This window comes from Rana temporaria, chromosome 5 (genome assembly GCF_905171775.1).
Source record: "Rana temporaria chromosome 5, aRanTem1.1, whole genome shotgun sequence".
NCBI classification, from domain to species: domain Eukaryota; kingdom Metazoa; phylum Chordata; class Amphibia; order Anura; family Ranidae; genus Rana; species Rana temporaria.
The window spans coordinates 310,702,694-310,720,959 of record NC_053493.1 but is presented as its reverse complement, the minus strand read 5'-3'; the positions used below and the strand labels follow the sequence as shown (position 1 = coordinate 310,720,959).

Below are 18,266 nucleotides of genomic sequence, written 5' to 3'. Positions count from 1 at the left end.
GTTGATGAAGACTTTGTGGCGGAGCATCTCTGTGGTTGAGTCGTTGCCATAGAAACATTTGTAAAGGGGAGGGGTTAGTAAAATGACCACACCCCTGTGGGGGCGCCAGAAATATTTCAGCACCCAGGCGCCTGTGACCCTAGGATCGGCGCTGACTGCTGTACACAACGGACCAAAGCCCACATGATAGGATGGCTCATTTTTATCAGGCAGCTAATGCGAATAAGCCCTAAATACATACCTCCCAATTTTAAGAGATGGGAAGGAGGAACAGGAACACCTATTAGTAAATGTATGTAGGCATAGGGCACACCCCTTGCCATGCCCCTCTTAAGGGAGAATTATACAAAAGTTAGTTAAAGGAGTTATAAGGCAGACGTTTTTTTTATCTTGTTGCATTCTATGCATTAAGATAAAAAAACCTTCTGTGTGTAGCAGCCACCCACCCCCCAATACTTACCTGAGCTCCTTCTCTATCCAGCAATGTCCATGAGTCCCTCGGCCATCCGGAACTCTCCCTCCTGATTGGCTGAGACACAGCAGCAGCACCATTGGCAATCAAAGTCAGTGAGCCAATGAGGAGAGAGAGGGGGCGGGCCAGGCTGCAGCTCCGTATCTGAATGGACACATAGAGCTGCAGCTCGGCTTGGGTGCCCCCATAGCAAGCTGCTTGCTGTGGGGGCCACTCCACAGGAGGGAGGGGCCAGGAGCAGCGAAGAGGGACCGAGAAAAGGAGGATCTGGGCTGCTCTGTACAAAACCATTACACAGAGGAGGTAAGTAAAACATGTTTGTTATTTAAAAAGAAAAAAAAAAGGCGAACTGAGCCGAGCAGACTCAGGGCTCCTCCTCCAGGCTGTGACCTCGCCTGCCACCTGTCCATCAGTACGCGGCCGGTTGCTTGTGACATCACACGGACATCACACGGAGGCAGAGTCATACAGCAACGCTAGGGTGAGCCCGCATCTCCTCACACCGTCACACGCACTCTGCCCTGACACTGTGTGTGCAGTGAGCTGTAAAAAAAGCCCTTTTTGTACCCTGCTATAATATATATTTATATGACCAGCCAGGCCAGCACCGAGTACCCTGAGGCCAGCCAGCCAGCACTCTGAGACTAGCCAAGCCAGCACAGAGACCAGTCAGGCCAGTACCGAGACCAGCCAGGCCAGCACCGAGTACCCTGAGGCCAGCCAGCCAGCACTCTGAGACTAGCCAAGCCAGCACAGAGACCAGTCAGGCCAGTACCGAGACCAGCCAGGCCAGCACCGAGTACCCTGAGGCCAGCCTGCCAGCCAGCACTCTGAGACTAGCCAAGCCAGCACAGAGACCAGTCAGGCCAGTACCAAGACCAGCCAGGCCAGCACCGAGTACCCTGAGGCCAGCCAGCCAGCCAGCACCCTGAGACTAGCCAAGCCAGCACCGAGACCAGCCAGGCCAGCACCGAGTACCCTGAGGCCAGCCAGCCAGCACCCTGAGACTAGCCAAGCCAGCACCGAGACCAGTCAGGCCAGTACCGAGACCAGCCAAGCCAGTACCGAGTATCCTGAGGCCAGCCAGCCAGCACCCTGAGACTAGCCAAGCCAGCACAGAGACCAGTCAGGCCAGTATCGAGACCAGCCAGGCCAGTAGCAGTATTTTCTGTGAAATATATATGCATATGAGCGTATAATTATTTTTTTTTTGATGGGGGAGTGGATCTTGGGTGGGAGTTCCCACACTTTTTTCCCCAGGACTTGACCCCTGATTGCATGACTCCAAATTAACTTTCTATGCAGACTTTCGACCAGTCTGCTGCAAGTTCTGGTTCAGATATGTTCTGCTATAGTCATCCCACCACAGGGGTCACTATGGCTGAATGTTCATGCTGTAGACTTGCAGAGCTCCTGCTGTAGGCTCACCACTGCAATGTTGCCCTTGCTAAAGACTTGCCAGGCAAAGTTACTAAAAATTGGAAAAGCTTCAACTAGACCTTGTGCTTCAAGTGCTCTGCAAGTGTACAACTTGCCTGTTAAATTGTGCAGCAAGTTACCAGACTTACAATTCAACACTGCCACACATTTTTAACAAGTTATCCTTTCTATCTGGGAAGGAGAGGGCTGTGGTGCGATGTGATGTGGGCTCTGGTGTCAAAGAGGACTATGATATGTAGGATGGTGTTCTGATGTGAAGGAGGACTATGATGGGATGGGAGAATTCTGATGTGAAGGAGGGGCTCTGATGTTATGTGGGTCTTATGTTATGGGGGCTCTGATGTTATGGGGGGTCTGATGTTATGGGGGGTCTGATGTTATGGGGGGTCTGATGTTATGGGGGGTCTGATGTGATGGGGGGGGGGTCTTATGTGAAGGGTCACTCTTAGGTAAAGGAGAGGGCTCTGGTCTCTGATGTGAAGGGAGAATCTTAGATATGAAAGAGGGGGTTCTGATGTGAAAGGTGACTGATGTGAAGGGTGACTCTTAGGTGAGGGATGGGGCTCTCCGATGTGAAGGGTGACTCTTGGGTGAAGGAAGGGGCTCTCTGATGTGAAGGGTGACTCTTAGGTGAGGGATGGGGCTCTCTGATGTGAAGGATGACTCTTAGGTGAGGGATGGAGCTCTCTGATGTGAAGGGTGACTCTTGGGTGAAGGAAGGGGCTCTCTGGTGTGAAGGGTGACTCTTAGGTGAGGGATGGGGCTCTCTGATGTGAAGGGTGACTCTTAGGTGAGGGATGGGGCTCTCTGATGTGAAGGGTGACTCTTGGGTGAAGGAGGGAGCTCTCTGATGTGAAGGGTGACTCTTGGGTGAAGGAGGGAGCTCTCTGATGTGAAGGGTGACTCTTAGGTGAGGGATGGAGCTCTCTGATGTGAAGGGTGACTCTTGGGTGAAGGAGGGAGCTCTCTGATGCGAAGGATGACTCTCGGGTGAAGGAGGGAGCTCTCTGATGTGAAGGGTGACTCTTGGGTGAAGGAAGGGGCTCTCTGATGTGAAGGGTGACTCTTGGGTGAAGGAATGGGCTCTCTGATGTGAAGGATGACTCTTAGGTGAGGGATGGGGCTCTCTGATGTGAAGGATGACTCTTGGGTGAAGGAAGGAGCTCTCTGATGCGAAGGGTGACTCTCGGGTGAAGGAGGGAGCGCTCTGATGTGAAGGGTGACTCTTGGGTGAAGGAAGGGGCTCTCTGATGTGAAGGGTGACTCTTAGGTGAAGGAAGGGGCTCTCGGATGTGAAGGATGACTCTTGGGTGAAGGGCGGAGCTCTCTGATGTGAAGGATGACTCTTGGGTGAAGGAGGGAGCTCTCTGATGCGAAGGGTGACTCTCGGGTGAAGGAGGGAGCTCTCTGATGTGAAGGGTGACTCTTGGGTGAAGGAAGGGGCTCTCTGATGTGAAGGGTGACTCTTGGGTGAAGGAATGGGCTCTCTGATGTGAAGGATGACTCTTAGGTGAGGGATGGGGCTCTCTGATGTGAAGGATGACTCTTGGGTGAAGGAGGGAGCTCTCTGATGCGAAGGGTGACTCTCGGGTGAAGGAGGGAGCTCTCTGATGTGAAGGGTGACTCTTGGGTGAAGGAAGGGGCTCTCTGATGTGAAGGGTGACTCTTAGGTGAAGGAAGGGGCTCTCTGATGTGAAGGGTGACTCTTAGGTGAGGGATGGGGCTCTCTGATGTGAAGGGTGACTCTTAGGTGAGGGATGGGGCTCTCTGATGCGAAGGATGACTCTTGGGTGAAGGAGGGAGCTCTCTGATGTGAAGGATGACTCTTGGGTGAAGGAGGGAGCTCTCTGATGCGAAGGGTGACTCTCGGGTGAAGGAGGGAGCTCTCTGATGTAAAGGGTGACTCTCGGGTGAAGGAGGGAGCTCTCTGATGTAAAGGGCGACTCTTGGGTGAGGGATGGGGCTCTCTGATGTGAAGGGTGACTCTTGGGTGAAGGAGGGGGCTCTCTGATGTGAAGGGTGACTCTTGGGTAAAGGAGGGAGCTCTCTGATGTGAAGGGTGACTCTTAGGTGAAGGAGGGAGCTCTCTGATGTGAAGGATGACTCTTGGGTGAAGGAGAGAGCTCTCTGATGTGAAGGGTGACTCTTGGGTGAAGGAGGGAGCTCTCTGATGTGAAGGGTGACTCTTAGGTGAGGGATGGGGCTCTCTGATGTGAAGGATGACTATTGGGTGAAGGAGGGAGCTCTCTGATGTGAAGGGTGACTCTTGGGTGAAGGAGGGAGCTCTCTGATGTGAAGGGTGACTCTTGGGTGAAGGAGGGGGCTCTCTGATGTGAAGGATGACTCTTGGGTGAAGGAAGGGGCTCTCTGATGTGAAGGGTGACTCTTGGGTGAAGGAGGGGGCTCTCTGATGTGAAGGGTGACTCTTGGGTGAAGGAGGGAGCTCTCTGATGTGAAGGGTGACTCTTAGGTGAAGGAGGGAGCTCTCTGATGTGAAGGGTAAGCAGCATCATGTGACAGCAGTGACACTAGGCAGTACCCCGGGATGGGCGCATGGTGGCGCCCGGGAGCCCACCTCCTCCTCCTTGCTCTGCTGACAGGCGCGGAAGTCACGTGACAGGCTGAAACCGGCTGACGGGAGCGGGGCGGAGCGTGTGAGGGAGGAGGAAGCGGCGCCGTACACTGGCCGTACACAGCGACCCTTGTCTCCGGTCACCGAGGCCATGCTGAGGCCCTAAGCCCCGGGTGTTGAGTGTCGGTGTGTGCGGGATGGCGCAGTGCCTGCTCTCCGTACAGGAGTTCCTCCAGGACTCGTTCATCCCTCAGGTGGCGGCCCTGTGCAGTGACGAGGCCGAGAGACTGGCCAGGAAGAATCAGCTGTCCTTCTGTGAGCTGGTCCGGCCCTTCTGCAGGCTCAGCACTGAGGGTGAGTCCTGTGTCATGGGGGATGGGGGGACTGTCATCTACATGGAGGAGAAAGGGGGGGGGAAACTGTCATCTACATGGAGGAGGAATGGGGGGCTGTCATCTACATGGAGGAGGAATGGGGGGCTGTCATCTACATGGAGGAGGAATGGGGGGGCTGTCATCTACATGGAGGAGGAATGGGGGGGCTGTCATCTACATGGAGGAGGAATGGGGGGGGCTGTCATCTACATGGAGGAGGAATGGGGGGGTGCTGTCCTCTACATGGAGGAGGAATGGGGGGCTGTCATCTACATGGAGGAGGAAGGGGGGGGGTGCTGTCCTCTACATGGAGGAGGAATGGGGGGGCTGTCATCTACATGGAGGAGGAATGGGGGTGCTGTCATCTACATGGAGGAGGAATGGGGGTGCTGTCATCTACATGGAGGAGGAATGGGGGTAGCTGTCATCTACATGGAGGAGGAATGGGGGTAGCTGTCATCTACATGGAGGAGGAATGGGGGTAGCTGTCATCTACATGGAGGAGGAATGGGGGTAGCTGTCATCTACATGGAGGAGGAATGGGGGGGGCTGTCATCTACATGGAGGAGGAATGGGGGGGGGCTGTCATCTACATGGAGGAGGAATGGGGGGGGGCTGTCATCTACATGGAGGAGGAATGGGGGGGGGGTGTCATCTACATGGAGGAGGAATGGGGGGGGGGTGTCATCTACATGGAGGAGGAATGGGGGGGGTGTCATCTACATGGAGGAGGAATGGGGGGGGGGTGTCATCTACATGGAGGAGGAATGGGGGGGGGGTGTCATCTACATGGAGGAGGAATGGGGGGGGGGGGTGTCATCTACATGGAGGAGGAATGGGGGGGGGTGTCATCTACATGGAGGAGGAATGGGGGGGTGTCATCTACATGGAGGAGGAATGGGGGGGGTGTCATCTACATGGAGGAATGGGGGGGTGTCATCTACATGGAGGAGGAATGGGGGGGGTGTCATCTACATGGAGGAGGAATGGGGGGGGTGTCATCTACATGGAGGAGGAATGGGGGGGTGTCATCTACATGGAGGAGGAATGGGGGGGGTGTCATCTTCATGGAGGAGGAATGAGGGGGACTGTCATCTACATGGAGGAGGAATGGGGGGGGACTGTCATCTACATGGAGGAGGAATGGGGGGGGGACTGTCATCTACATGGAGGAGGAATGGGGGGGGGGACTGTCATCTACATGGAGGAGGAATGGGGGGGGGGACTGTCATCTACATGGAGGAGGAATGGGGGGCTGTCATCTACATGGAGGAGGAATGGGGGGGCTGTCATCTACATGGAGGAGGAATGGGGGGGCTGTCATCTACATGGAGGAGGAATGGGGGGGCTGTCATCTACATGGAGGAGGAATGGGGGGTGCTGTCATCTACATGGAGGAGGAATGGGGGGGCTGTCATCTACATGGAGGAGGAATGGGGGGGCTGTCATCTACATGGAGGAGGAATGGGGGGGCTGTCATCTACATGGAGGAGGAATGGGGGGGCTGTCATCTACATGGAGGAGGAATGGGGGGGCTGTCATCTACATGGAGGAGGAATGGGGGGGCTGTCATCTACATGGAGGAGGAATGGGGGGGCTGTCATCTACATGGAGGAGGAATGGGGGGGCTGTTTTCTACATGGAGGAGGAATGGGGGGGGCTGTCATCTACATGGAGGAGGAATGGGGGGGGCTGTCATCTACATGGAGGAGGAATGGGGGGGGCTGTCATCTACATGGAGGAGGAATGGGGGGGGCTGTCATCTACATGGAGGAGGAATGGGGGGACTGTCATCTACATGGAGGAGGAATGGGGGGGCTGTCATCTACATGGAGGAGGAATGGGGGGGCTGTCATCTACATGGAGGAGGAATGGGGGGGCTGTCATCTACATGGAGGAGGAGGGGGGGGGCTGTCATCTACATGGAGGAGGAATGGGGGGGCTGTCATCTACATGGAGGAGGAATGGGGGGGCTGTCATCTACATGGAGGAGGAATGGGGGGGCTGTCATCTACATGGAGGAGGAATGGGGGGGCTGTTTTCTACATGGAGGAGGAATGGGGGGGGCTGTCATCTACATGGAGGAGGAATGGGGGGACTGTCATCTACATGGAGGAGGAATGGGGGGACTGTCATCTACATGGAGGAGGAATGGGGGGGGGACTGTCATCTACATGGAGGAGGAATGGGGGGGGGGACTGTCATCTACATGGAGGAGGAATGGGGGGGGCTGTCATCTACATGGAGGAGGAATGGGGGGACTGTCATCTACATGGAGGAGGAATGGGGGGACTGTCATCTACATGGAGGAGGAATGGGGGGGGGACTGTCATCTACATGGAGGAGGAATGGGGGGGGACTGTCATCTACATGGAGGAGGAATGGGGGGGGGACTGTTATCTACATGGAGGAGGAATGGGGGGGACTGTTATCTACATGGAGGAGGAATGGGGGGGACTGTTATCTACATGGAGGAGGAATGGGGGGGACTGTTATCTACATGGAGGAGGAATGGGGGGACTGTTATCTACATGGAGAAGGAATGGGGGGGACTGTTATCTACATGGAGGAGGAATGGGGGGGACTGTTATCTACATGGAGGAGGAATGGGGGGGACTGTTATCTACATGGAGGAGGAATGGGGGGGGACTGTTATCTACATGGAGGAGGAATGGGGGGGACTGTTATCTACATGGAGGAGGAATGGGGGGGACTGTTATCTACATGGAGGAGGAATGGGGGGGACTGTTATCTACATGGAGGAGGAATGGGGGGGACTGTTATCTACATGGAGGAGGAATGGGGGGGACTGTTATCTACATGGAGGAGGAATGGGGGGACTGTTATCTACATGGAGGAGGAATGGGGGGGCTGTCATCTACATGGAGAAGGAATGGGGGGCTGTCATCTACATGGAGGAGGAATGGGGGGCTGTCATCTACATGGAGGAGGAATGGGGGGCTGTCATCTACATGGATGAGGAATGGGGGGGGGGTCTGTCAGCTACATGGAGGAGGAAAGGGGGGGGGGTCTGTCATCTACATGGAGGAGGAAAGGGGGGGTCTGTCATCTACATGGAGGAGGAAAGGGGGGGGCTGTTATCTACATGGAGGAGGAATGGGGGGCTGTCATCTACATGGAGAAGGAATGGGGGGCTGTCATCTACATGGAGGAGGAATGGGGGGCTGTCATCTACATGGATGAGGAATGGGGGGGGGGGCTGTCATCTACATGGAGGAGGAATGGGGGGGGGGCTGTCATCTACATGGAGGAGGAATGGGGGGGCACCTGTGTGTTCCTAGTTCTACAATCAGGGACTGACCCCAGTTGTGGGTCAGAGGTCAGAGTGAGTGTCCAATGATGGGAAATGTAGGTGATGATTACCTGTGATGACCGCATTCACTATATACTTTCCTTGTATTTCTGATGCCTTTGTTTACATTGATCTCCATGCTTTCTGCGGACCGCGCTGTCCAGCCACAATTGGGGCTCATTCGCCCCGGGTAACCTCAGGGCGGTAACAGCAGGCGATTGAGCCGCAGTTATAACAGCCTCCACCTAAACCAGGCCGCTCAGGGCTGCACACATCGCAGCAAAAATGAAACGGGACATCGCTTTCTGCAGGTGATACCGCCGCCACCTGCAAATTATTCAACTGAATGCGGCCATGCCACAACCAGCCTGCAGCTGGCGAGGTGGGTCAGCACTCTGAGGGCGCGGAGTCTACTCCTGAAATGCAGTCCACTGTGGATTGCTTTTCAGAAGGGGTGGCGGGCTGATACACACAGGCGTACAATTGTTGTGTACATAATATTCGTACACAGAGATATTGTACGCTGTGCGCTCATACACACTGCTCCATTATGGGCCGCAGGATTTATTATACAGGATTTATATGGCGCCAACAGTTTACACAGCGCTTTACAACATGAGGTCGGACAGAACAGATACAATACAATACAGGAGGAATCGGAGGCCCTGCTCCTTAGAGCTTACAATCTAGAAATAGTATTTAGCTACGTAAACAAAAATGAAGTTCTGTCCATGATTCCTTTTCTCATTTTCACTAACGCCCACATTTATAGCACCAGCTTTGGCTTTTACCAGTACTCTTGAACATTGGAGAAGGGGGTACATCCCAAAAGCTTGCCCTGTAGGTTGGTTGTCGGTGCAAATAAAATAAGTATTATGGACAGAATTCAGTTGCTCTTTTTTGCAAGCGCACAAATACGGCTACAATCGCCTCCAGCTACCCAATCCAGAACAATCTACGTCTGCAGTGTGACTGTATTTTATCGTATGGCATGTGAACTTTGGTGCCGATGCTCACAAGCATGCAGCGGGGCTGAGATGTAAAGATGGGCAGTCGGCAGAAATCGTGTACAATGACCTCTGCTTGTTCCAAAAGATTTAGGGACAAGATCATTCTACGCATGCCTTGCCCCAATCGCAGTCCGCTATTAACCACTTCCGGACCGCCGCACGACTATTTCCGTTCGGCACTTTGAAGCGGAATATCTCTGTTATGGCAGCAGCTAGCTGCCACAACCCTGACATCCTCGTCTTCAGGCGGCGGTCCGGTTTAGGATAATGGTGGTCTCTGCGGCCATTTTTCAAATGACAATTTTTTTTTTTTTATTATTATTGCATTTTAGTGTGAATATGAGATGTGAGGTCTTTTTGACATCAGATCTCATATTTAAGAGGACCTGTCATGCTTTTTTTCTATTACAAGGGATGTTTACATTCCTTGTAATAGGAATAAAAGTCACACACATTTTTATTTATTTTTTAAAGTAAAATAAATAAGGACAAACAAAATTTTTTTTTAAAGCGCCCTGTCCCGACGAGCTTGCGTGCAGAAGTGAACACATACGTAAGCTGCGCCCGCATAGGAAAAAGGTGTTTAAACCGCACATGTGAGGTATCACTGCGATCGTCAGAGTAAGAGCAATAATTCTAGCCTTGGACCTTCTCTGTAACTCAAAACATGCAACCTGTAGAATTTTTTAAATGTCGCCTATGAAGATTTTTAAGGGAAAAAGTTTGTCGCCATTCCACGAACGGGCGCAATTTTGAAGCGTGACATGTTGGTTATCAATTTACTCGGCGTGACATTATCTTTCACAATATAAAAAAAAAAATGGGCTAACTTTACTGTTGTCTTATTTTTTAATTAAAAAAAGTGTATTTTTTTCCAAAAAAGTGCAATTGTAAGACCACTGCGCAAATACGGTGTGACATAAAGTATTGCAACAACCGCCATTTTATTCTCCAGTGTGTTAGAAAGAATGTATAATGTTTGGGGGTTCTAAGTAATTTTCTAGCAAATAAAAATTATTTTTAACTTGTAAGCAACACATCTGAAAAAGAGGCCCGGTCCTTAAGTGGTTAAGCACTGACCGCCACCATTACTTGTAAAAGAAAATCAATAAAAATATACCAAAGTTTGTAGATGCTTTAACTCTTCAAATCAATTAATTTACACGTATTGGAATTTACTTTCGTCACACACCCGCGCAATTGTCAGTTAAAGTAACGCAGTGCTGTATCACAAAAAATGGCCTGGTCATTAAGGGGGTACCTTCTGGAGCTGAAGTGGTCAACAGGGACCCGGAAGTGACGACAGACACGTCACTTCGGGCTCAGCAACAAGGAGGAGGGGAGCGCAAATGTGTGCCCTCTACTCGACCGCAACCGCTATGCTGATCCTGGGCCTGGGATACATCACGGGGTGTGTGACAGCAGGCCAGGTGCCAGGATGCAATTTCTTGTTGCCATGGAAACCTGGCACCTGGGATTTGTTGGACCTTGCATTAAAGGGGTTGTAAAGGATTTTTTTCCCCCTAAATAGCTTCCTTTACCTCAGCACAGTCCTCCTTCACATACCTCATCCTTCGATTTTGCTTTTAAATGTCCTTATTTCTTCTGAGAAATCCTCACTTCCTGTTCTTCTGTCTGTAACTCCACACAGTAATGCGAGGCTTTCTCTCTGGTGTGGAGAAAGCCTCTTGAGGGGGGAGGGGGCGAGCAGGCAAGTCAGGACACTCTCTACTTTGCAGATAGAGAAAGGAGCTGTGTGTTAGAGGGCGTCCTGACACTCCTGCTCACCCCCTCAAGAGGCTTTCTCCACACCAGGGAGAAAGCCTTGCATTACTGTGTGTAGTTACAGACAGAAGAACAGGAAGTGAGGATTTCTCAGAAGAAATAAGGACATTTAAAAGCAAAATTGAAGGATGAGGTAAGTGAAGGAGGACTGCACTGCACATTTTTTTCCTTTACAACCCCTTTAAAGTGAAACCAAATGCACCCCCAAGAAATGTGCTAGTTTATAGAGTTTCTGCAGAGCAGTAAAAGCCATTAACAAAAAAAAAAAGTGGTCAATGCCTGCCTCCCATTGGCCAAAGAAAAAGAGGCGTACAGTAGGTCTGGATGAAGTAGGGGAAGATGGGTAGCGCAGACCTACATCGTGAAGGAGGGCAAGCTAAGAGGTACGTTTTCCGTAATGTGCCTTATATACTTGCACATTATGGTAAGTGCTCCTAGCTTAGTTCTGCTTTAAAGTGATCCTGTCAATGAATGACCGTAAACATTGCCTACAGGCATACCTGGGAAAGAAGTGACTACCTCTCTCACTGTCTGCTCCTCCAGAGCGGCGCTCTGTTCACCAGAAATCCCTGGCTGTAGTCCATTGGGAAACAGACACTTTCGGGAGAGATGGTCATTCTGGTCTCCTGCAGTGGTTTCTCCTGCTGACCTCCTGGCATTACAGGAAGAAGGCCCTGTATGAAGCTTGATGGGAGGAACAATAGAGAGCTGCAGGAGACCAAGAAGATCAACACTGTCTGTTTCCCATTTGGACTTCAGTCAGGGATTTCTTATGAAGGAAGCTGTTCTGGCACTGAGAGATAAATGCTCTTCTTTTCTAGGTATGTCTGGTTGGAATGTTGGTAATGACAGGATCTCTTTAAAGACCCTTTAAAATATGTCCCAAAAGTTCCCCTATCCACATTGTGACAAAGCTGCATTATTTTACTGCAAACAACCTGCCGTGTCACTATACTAAAGAAATGAGATAAGTGATGTACTAGCAGGATAAACAGGTAATGGAGGTTTCAGATGGAACTCCTGTATGACAATTGCTATGCTAATTACAGATTGTAATGTTTGAGTTCCACAGTGAGATGTCCTAGGTTTTCTGTATAACGTGTACTCAGATTGCTATGTGCCTTTATTGGTACACATCACAGCTTTCAGTTCAAATAGTGACTTCACGCCCCTGTGTTCCCTCGTGCTATTTTAAAGCGAAACAAAACCAAGGCTAAGATGGCAGCTTCATTGGCTGGAACGGATAGGAGGGTTTAGTTCTGCTAGTTCTGTAAACCTCAGACATGAAATATGAACAAAGCATATCCCTCTATAGTGTGTACTTGTCTCAATCCAGAGCAGTCCCCTTTCACACATGCTGTCTGATCAGGTCCGCCTGTTTTTTTTTTTTTTATGTGGACCTGATCAGACCCTCAATTCACCTCTATGGAGCGAAGGAAGTCAGCGATGACATGTCCGCTTACATCTGCTGCTATCCAATCTGGTCTGCCAAATCCAGATGGATGGAGGTCCTACATTCCATCTGTCGATCGGATGAAAATGGACAGGCGGTCTGTTTTCATCCGCTCTCCCCATAGAAGAGAGTGGGACTCTGACAGGTCTGTCTCAGCACAGTGAGTGGAGATGGACCTGTCATCCGCCTGCTCAGCGGAGATCAACGCATCGATCCCCCTGAACAAGCAGAGTATGTCAAAACGGACGCGCCCTGGGTGGTGAAAGGAGCCTTGGTATCATTTCTGCCCGCTGCCTTCTTCCTCTGCTATCAGCATGAGAACAATGGGGAGGGGATGGCACAGCCAATGATTGACACCATTAGCTCTGTTCCTGTGTGCTGCGTCCCAGTGCCAGCCCCCCCCCCCCCCCCCCCCCCGAAGAGCAGCTCTCACTGATGTAGCTTCAGCCGCCCCCTGCTTTTCAGGGCAGAGAAATCCTAAATAAATCCTGCACTTTGAATTTATGGAGCAGAAAGATGGTCGTAGATAAACGGGTACAACTTATGTAGGAAGATTTGTTTAATATCTGTATCACCTGAGGGCAGTCACCTAACTGGGTATATGTGGGGGTTTACAACCCAAATATACCCTCTAGACACAAAAAGCTTAATTTTAAATAAATTCCTCAATATCCAGAAAAATATATAAATCCACTTTGTGTGTAACAAATTCTTTTGCAAACCCAGATATTACCTTGTAAGAGTAGCAGTGACATCACAGATGTGTGGTAATAGCCTGTGCAGAGCTGTGGGAGAGATTCAGCAGGCTCAACCCACTACAGGCTTCCTGCAGAAAACTGCTACTGGCATAACACCCAACAGGCAAATGTATGGTGGGATTTGTAGGGTCGCCACAGCTGGGGTACACAGATTACCTTCTCCTTACTAGGGATGAGCTCCGGCGTGTTCGCACACTCCACGTGCAGAGCCCGCTAGGAAGTCTGCACGGCGCTGAGCTAATCACAGGCAGGGAGACATTTGCCGATTCTGCAGCCGAGCATCGGGAAATGTCTCCCTGCCTGTGGTTAGGGCAGCGCAGTGCAGACTTCCTGGCGGGCTCTGCACGTGGACTGTGCGAACACACCAGAGCTCATCCCTACTCCTTACCTATCTGCTTCATTTAGGTAGAACGTCAGCCCCAAATTCTGGACATGTACTATTATGTGTAAATAGATATACTTTGGTATACGGAAGTAACATAATAATATATGCAGGATTCTGACATTATTGGTACCCAGTTACATTTCTCCATTTCATCTTCTCAGGGCACCTTGGAAAGGAAAACGTCTGTCCTGATCAGCCTGATTTTCCCTTTCACATTCTCATATTATTCTATTCTCTTTATGAGCCAGAAGTAGATATGAAAATGGAAGGTAGAGGGCGCTCAACCACACAATAGTGATTGTGAAATGTGGAATACCACACAACAACGTGCAACAATTAATAATAAAATACGTTTCCAAAAGCATATGTGAACAGTGATTGCTGAAACAATATAAATCAATATACAGCAGAAATGTCCCACACAGATGTGCATGAATACGCAGATTCCTCTGCAGTGTAAGCAAAAAACACTGAGGTTCACTGTGTTAAACACCAAAAAAATAAAAAAATAGAGTCCCAATAGCATGCATAGAAAGCCAAACGAATCTTGACAATTGCTGTGATCTTCCTAGTGGAGAAAAGTAGAAAATGCCACCACCATACTTTTCAAATTTCACTTGTTTCCACCCAAGGTGCTTTGTATATAAAGTGCTCTTACCAGAGCCTGTTGACCACTTTACTTAAAAAGATGGTCATACGGGCTAGTGCAGGATTGTGCCTACACACACATGGATATGGACTATTGAATCTCGTTTCCAGGCGTTCCAGATAAGGATGATATGCAAAAAAAGAGAACCGGTAGACGCCGATAGCGTAATAACATTTTAATAATAAAAACAACTAAAAACAACGGAAAGCCAAATGGCCTCTTACTTTAAAAGTGCCTACCCGGCACTGGGACTGCAGGCCTGTCACCGCCAATCTGCGGTTCAAAACTTGGTTTATCAGGATCGGATACCACCGCCGTAGTTCCACCATAAACTCCTTCCTGTCAGCTTCACCAGAGCGGGGGGGCGTCTCGTGACCAGGACTGCCTCCAACGTCCGTTTCGATTACTCGTCTTCAGGGGGGCCCTCTACCTTCCATTTTCATTATCACAATTCAGTATTGTTCTTTGAGGAGCAGCTTATTTAGTTTAATTTAGTACTTATTTATATTTGGCGCGGAATTTTCTATTCTACAGAAGTAGATATGGTAGAGAGCTGTGAGGGCGCCATCATCCCAATGTGAACAGAGAAATAACCTCCTAAGCAAGTGGACTTTATAGGCACATATATAAAAAAAACACATTTTATTAACCACCAAGATAAAACGTGTAATGTCTAATGAAAATATAGGTGATTAACCACTTAAGGACCGAGCCTGTTTTTTAGACTCTGTAGGCCAGATTCTTGTAGAATGGCGTATCTATGCGGTTGCGTAACATATCCGATTTACGTTACACCGCTGCAAGTTTTTCAGGCAAGTGCTTTATTCACAAAGCACTTGCCTGTAAAGTTGCGACGGCGTAGCGTAAATCACGCAGCGGAATTCAAGTTCGGCGGGTAGGGGGCGTGTATCATTTAAATGAAGCGCGTCCCCGACCTGAACGAACTGCGCATGCGCCGTCCGTAAAATATCCCAGTGTGCATTGCTCCAAATGACGTCGCAAGTACGTCATTGGTTTCGACGTGAACGTAAATGACGTCCAGCCCCATTCACGGACGACTTACGCAAACAATGTAACTTTTTCAAATTTGGGCTCGGGAACCAGGGCTGTGGAGTCGGAGTCGAGGAGTCTGAGTCGGGGGAAATTTTGGGTACCTGGAGTCGGAGTCGGCAAACAATGCACCGACTCCGACTCCGACTCCTACTAAATTTAGATTGGAATAAAAATAAAAAAAAGCAAGTTTAAATGTCCCAATTCACAAAAAGTTATAATTAATGACTTCTCTACTGTAAGAATAAAGACCAATGCATGCAGTGCCTCACGTAACCGCAAAACGAACACGTTAAGTGACCGTGAAGAAGCATGCTTTTCATGTGCTTCACTATATGGCACGCAACACACAATTAGGAGCTGCAATACTTATACTTTCCATAGTGTTGTGTTCTGCTTTTACAGGGAACGCAGCGTCCATGTGTAACCTAGCCTCTCACTGATAAGGGATTAAATAAATATGTTTTTTGCAGGACTAGAGAGTGAGACACTTGTATAAGTGAAGGGAATGGAGGGCCAATAGTTCAAGACTGAAGCTGTAAACTATTGGAAAAACTGCTGTCATTTAGCGAAGGCTATAAAAACTTGTAAACTCCGATTGTTAGCTTAAACTTTAAACATGACTATGGGATTCTCCTAGGAAAATCATGTTTTAGAATAAAAAACGTTGTTTTCATTGTGTTTGTCTTTTGCTTAAACTGTGCAATACAGTAGACTGTTGGCTTCCCAGCCAGTAGTCCTGTGGTAGGTTGCGTTCCTTTCCCTCAAGGAATGTATAAAATACATTCGCATATTAATACAGAGGAGTCGGAGTCGGGGAGTGGGAAGTACATAAAACTGAGGAGTCGGAGTCGGAACATTTATCTACCGACTCCACAGCCCTGGCGGGAACGACGGCCATACTTAACATTGGCTGCGCCTCATATAGCAGGGGCAACTATACGCCGGGAAAAGCCTAACGTAAACGTCGTAACTTTACTGCGTCGGCCGCACGTACGTTCAGGAATTCGCGTATCTAGCTAATTTGCATACTCGACGCGGATTTCGACGGAAGCGCCACCTAGCGGCCCAAAAAAAAATGCACTTAAGATCCGACGGCGTAGGAGACTTACGCCTGTCGGATCTAATGGATATCTATGCGTAATTGATTCTAAGAATCAGTTGCATAGATGCGACAGATCAACGCAGAGATACGACGGCGTATTTGGAGATACGCCGTCGTATCTTGGTTGAGAATCTGGGCCTGTGTTTATAAGTTAAAAACAAGTTGTTTTTTTTTGCTAGAAAATTACTTGGAACCCCCAAACATTATACTTTTTTTTCTAACACCCTAGAGAATAAAATGGTGGTCATTGCAATACTTTTTTGTCACACCGTATTTGCGCAGCGGTCTTACAAGTGCACTTTTTTTGGAACAAATTCACTTTTTGAACTTAAAAATAAGACAACAGTTATATTGTGAAAGGTAATGTTACGCCAAGTAAATTGATACCCAACATGTCACGCTTCAAAATTGCTTCCGCTTGTGGAATGGCGTCAAACTTTTACCCTTTAAAAATCTCCATAGGTGACGTTTAACAAATTCTACAGGTTGCATGTTTTGAGTTACACAGGAGGTCTAGGGATAGAATTATTGCTCTCGCTCTAACGATCGCGGCGATGCCTCTTGTGTGGTTTGAACACCGTTTTCATATGCGGGCGCTGCTCACAGATGCGTTCGCTTCTGCGCATGAGTTTGTTGGGACGGGGCGCTTTAAAAAAAATAGTTTTTTTCTTATTTATTTTACTTTATTGATTTTAAAACTGTTTAAAAAAAAAAAAAAAAAGTTGGGTCACTTTTATTCCTATTACAAGGAATGTAAACATCCTGTCAAAAAGACCTTAGATCTCATATTTGGACTTAAATGCAATAAAAAAAAAAATTGTCATTTGAAAAAAATGTCCCTTTAAGATGTATGGGCGGAAGTGACGATTTGAAGTCGCTTCCGCCCTGCAGTGTTATGGAGACGGTGGGGGCCATCTTCCCCTCACTCGTCTCCATACACAGGCAGGGACAGGACCGGATCACCTCCGCCGCTGCCGACGGCTCTGGTGGGCACCGGAGAGCGGTGGGAGGGGGGGGGCCTCTCTCCTGCCACCGATAAAAGTGATCTTGCGACGTATCTGCCGCAGAGACCATTTTTATCTATTTAAAAGTGGTTAAAAGAATGGCCTATACACATCTGTTGACAGCACAGAAAATTGCTACCGAGAACCTCAACGTGTTTCTAAAACCAGTAATATGAAAATAGTTCCTCTGCCCCAACACAGTGCCCACAGCTTATAAATCTTCTCTTTACATTAAAATATTGCCACTATATATACCTTTTTGGCTGATCTGTATATCGCTGTCAATGATAAACTGCACAGTTTCTCCAGTGCTGAGAGTTCAGGTAGGAGTAGAGTTCCACTGCAGCCTGTACACATGCCCACATGTGTGATGTCAATATATGACCTGGCTAGTTTGGCTCAACAAGGAAATATTCTCTACAATACAGCATAAAAGACACAATGGAGCATGTGCAGGTTGACTACCCTGCCTGTATTAGCTGGCTTTCTCAAGATAGACAGTGCAGGAGGGGAAGGATCTGTGCATACAGGATAAAACAGCCTTTTTACACAATGTAGAAAATTAACCCCATAAAGTTCCTCAATGAGTATAGCAAGCATGCTGTTCTGCATATACAGACTGATTTTACTGTTGTGGGTTTAGTAACATTCTAAACATGGATTGCATATACAATGAGACATCCAACGCGTTTCAAAATTATGGGTTTTCAGGGATGCACAAAAGGTACAAATATAGGTATCCTATAATACAAAAACGACAGTAAATATACAGTACATATCTATATAACCAGCATGCAAGAAGTGCACACATTGTGTGAATACGGACCAGGCCACAAATGCCCCTGTTCAATGGATAAGCCAAAAGGATATAAAAGCAAAAGGTTGTGGTGCCACAA

At 49.0% G+C, this 18,266-nt stretch overlaps 1 protein-coding gene across 1 annotated transcript in view; it reads left to right on the top strand.

Moving 5' to 3' along the window:
* Positions 1 to 4,537: 4,537 nt before the first annotated feature.
* TRAPPC8 (trafficking protein particle complex subunit 8) overlaps positions 4,538 to 18,266 on the top strand; it is a 146,435-nt gene continuing 132,706 nt past the window's right edge. The window contains 1 exon segment of the mRNA XM_040354114.1: positions 4,538 to 4,838. Within this exon segment, the coding sequence (XP_040210048.1) occupies positions 4,682 to 4,838 (157 nt within the window). The 5' untranslated portion in view covers positions 4,538 to 4,681.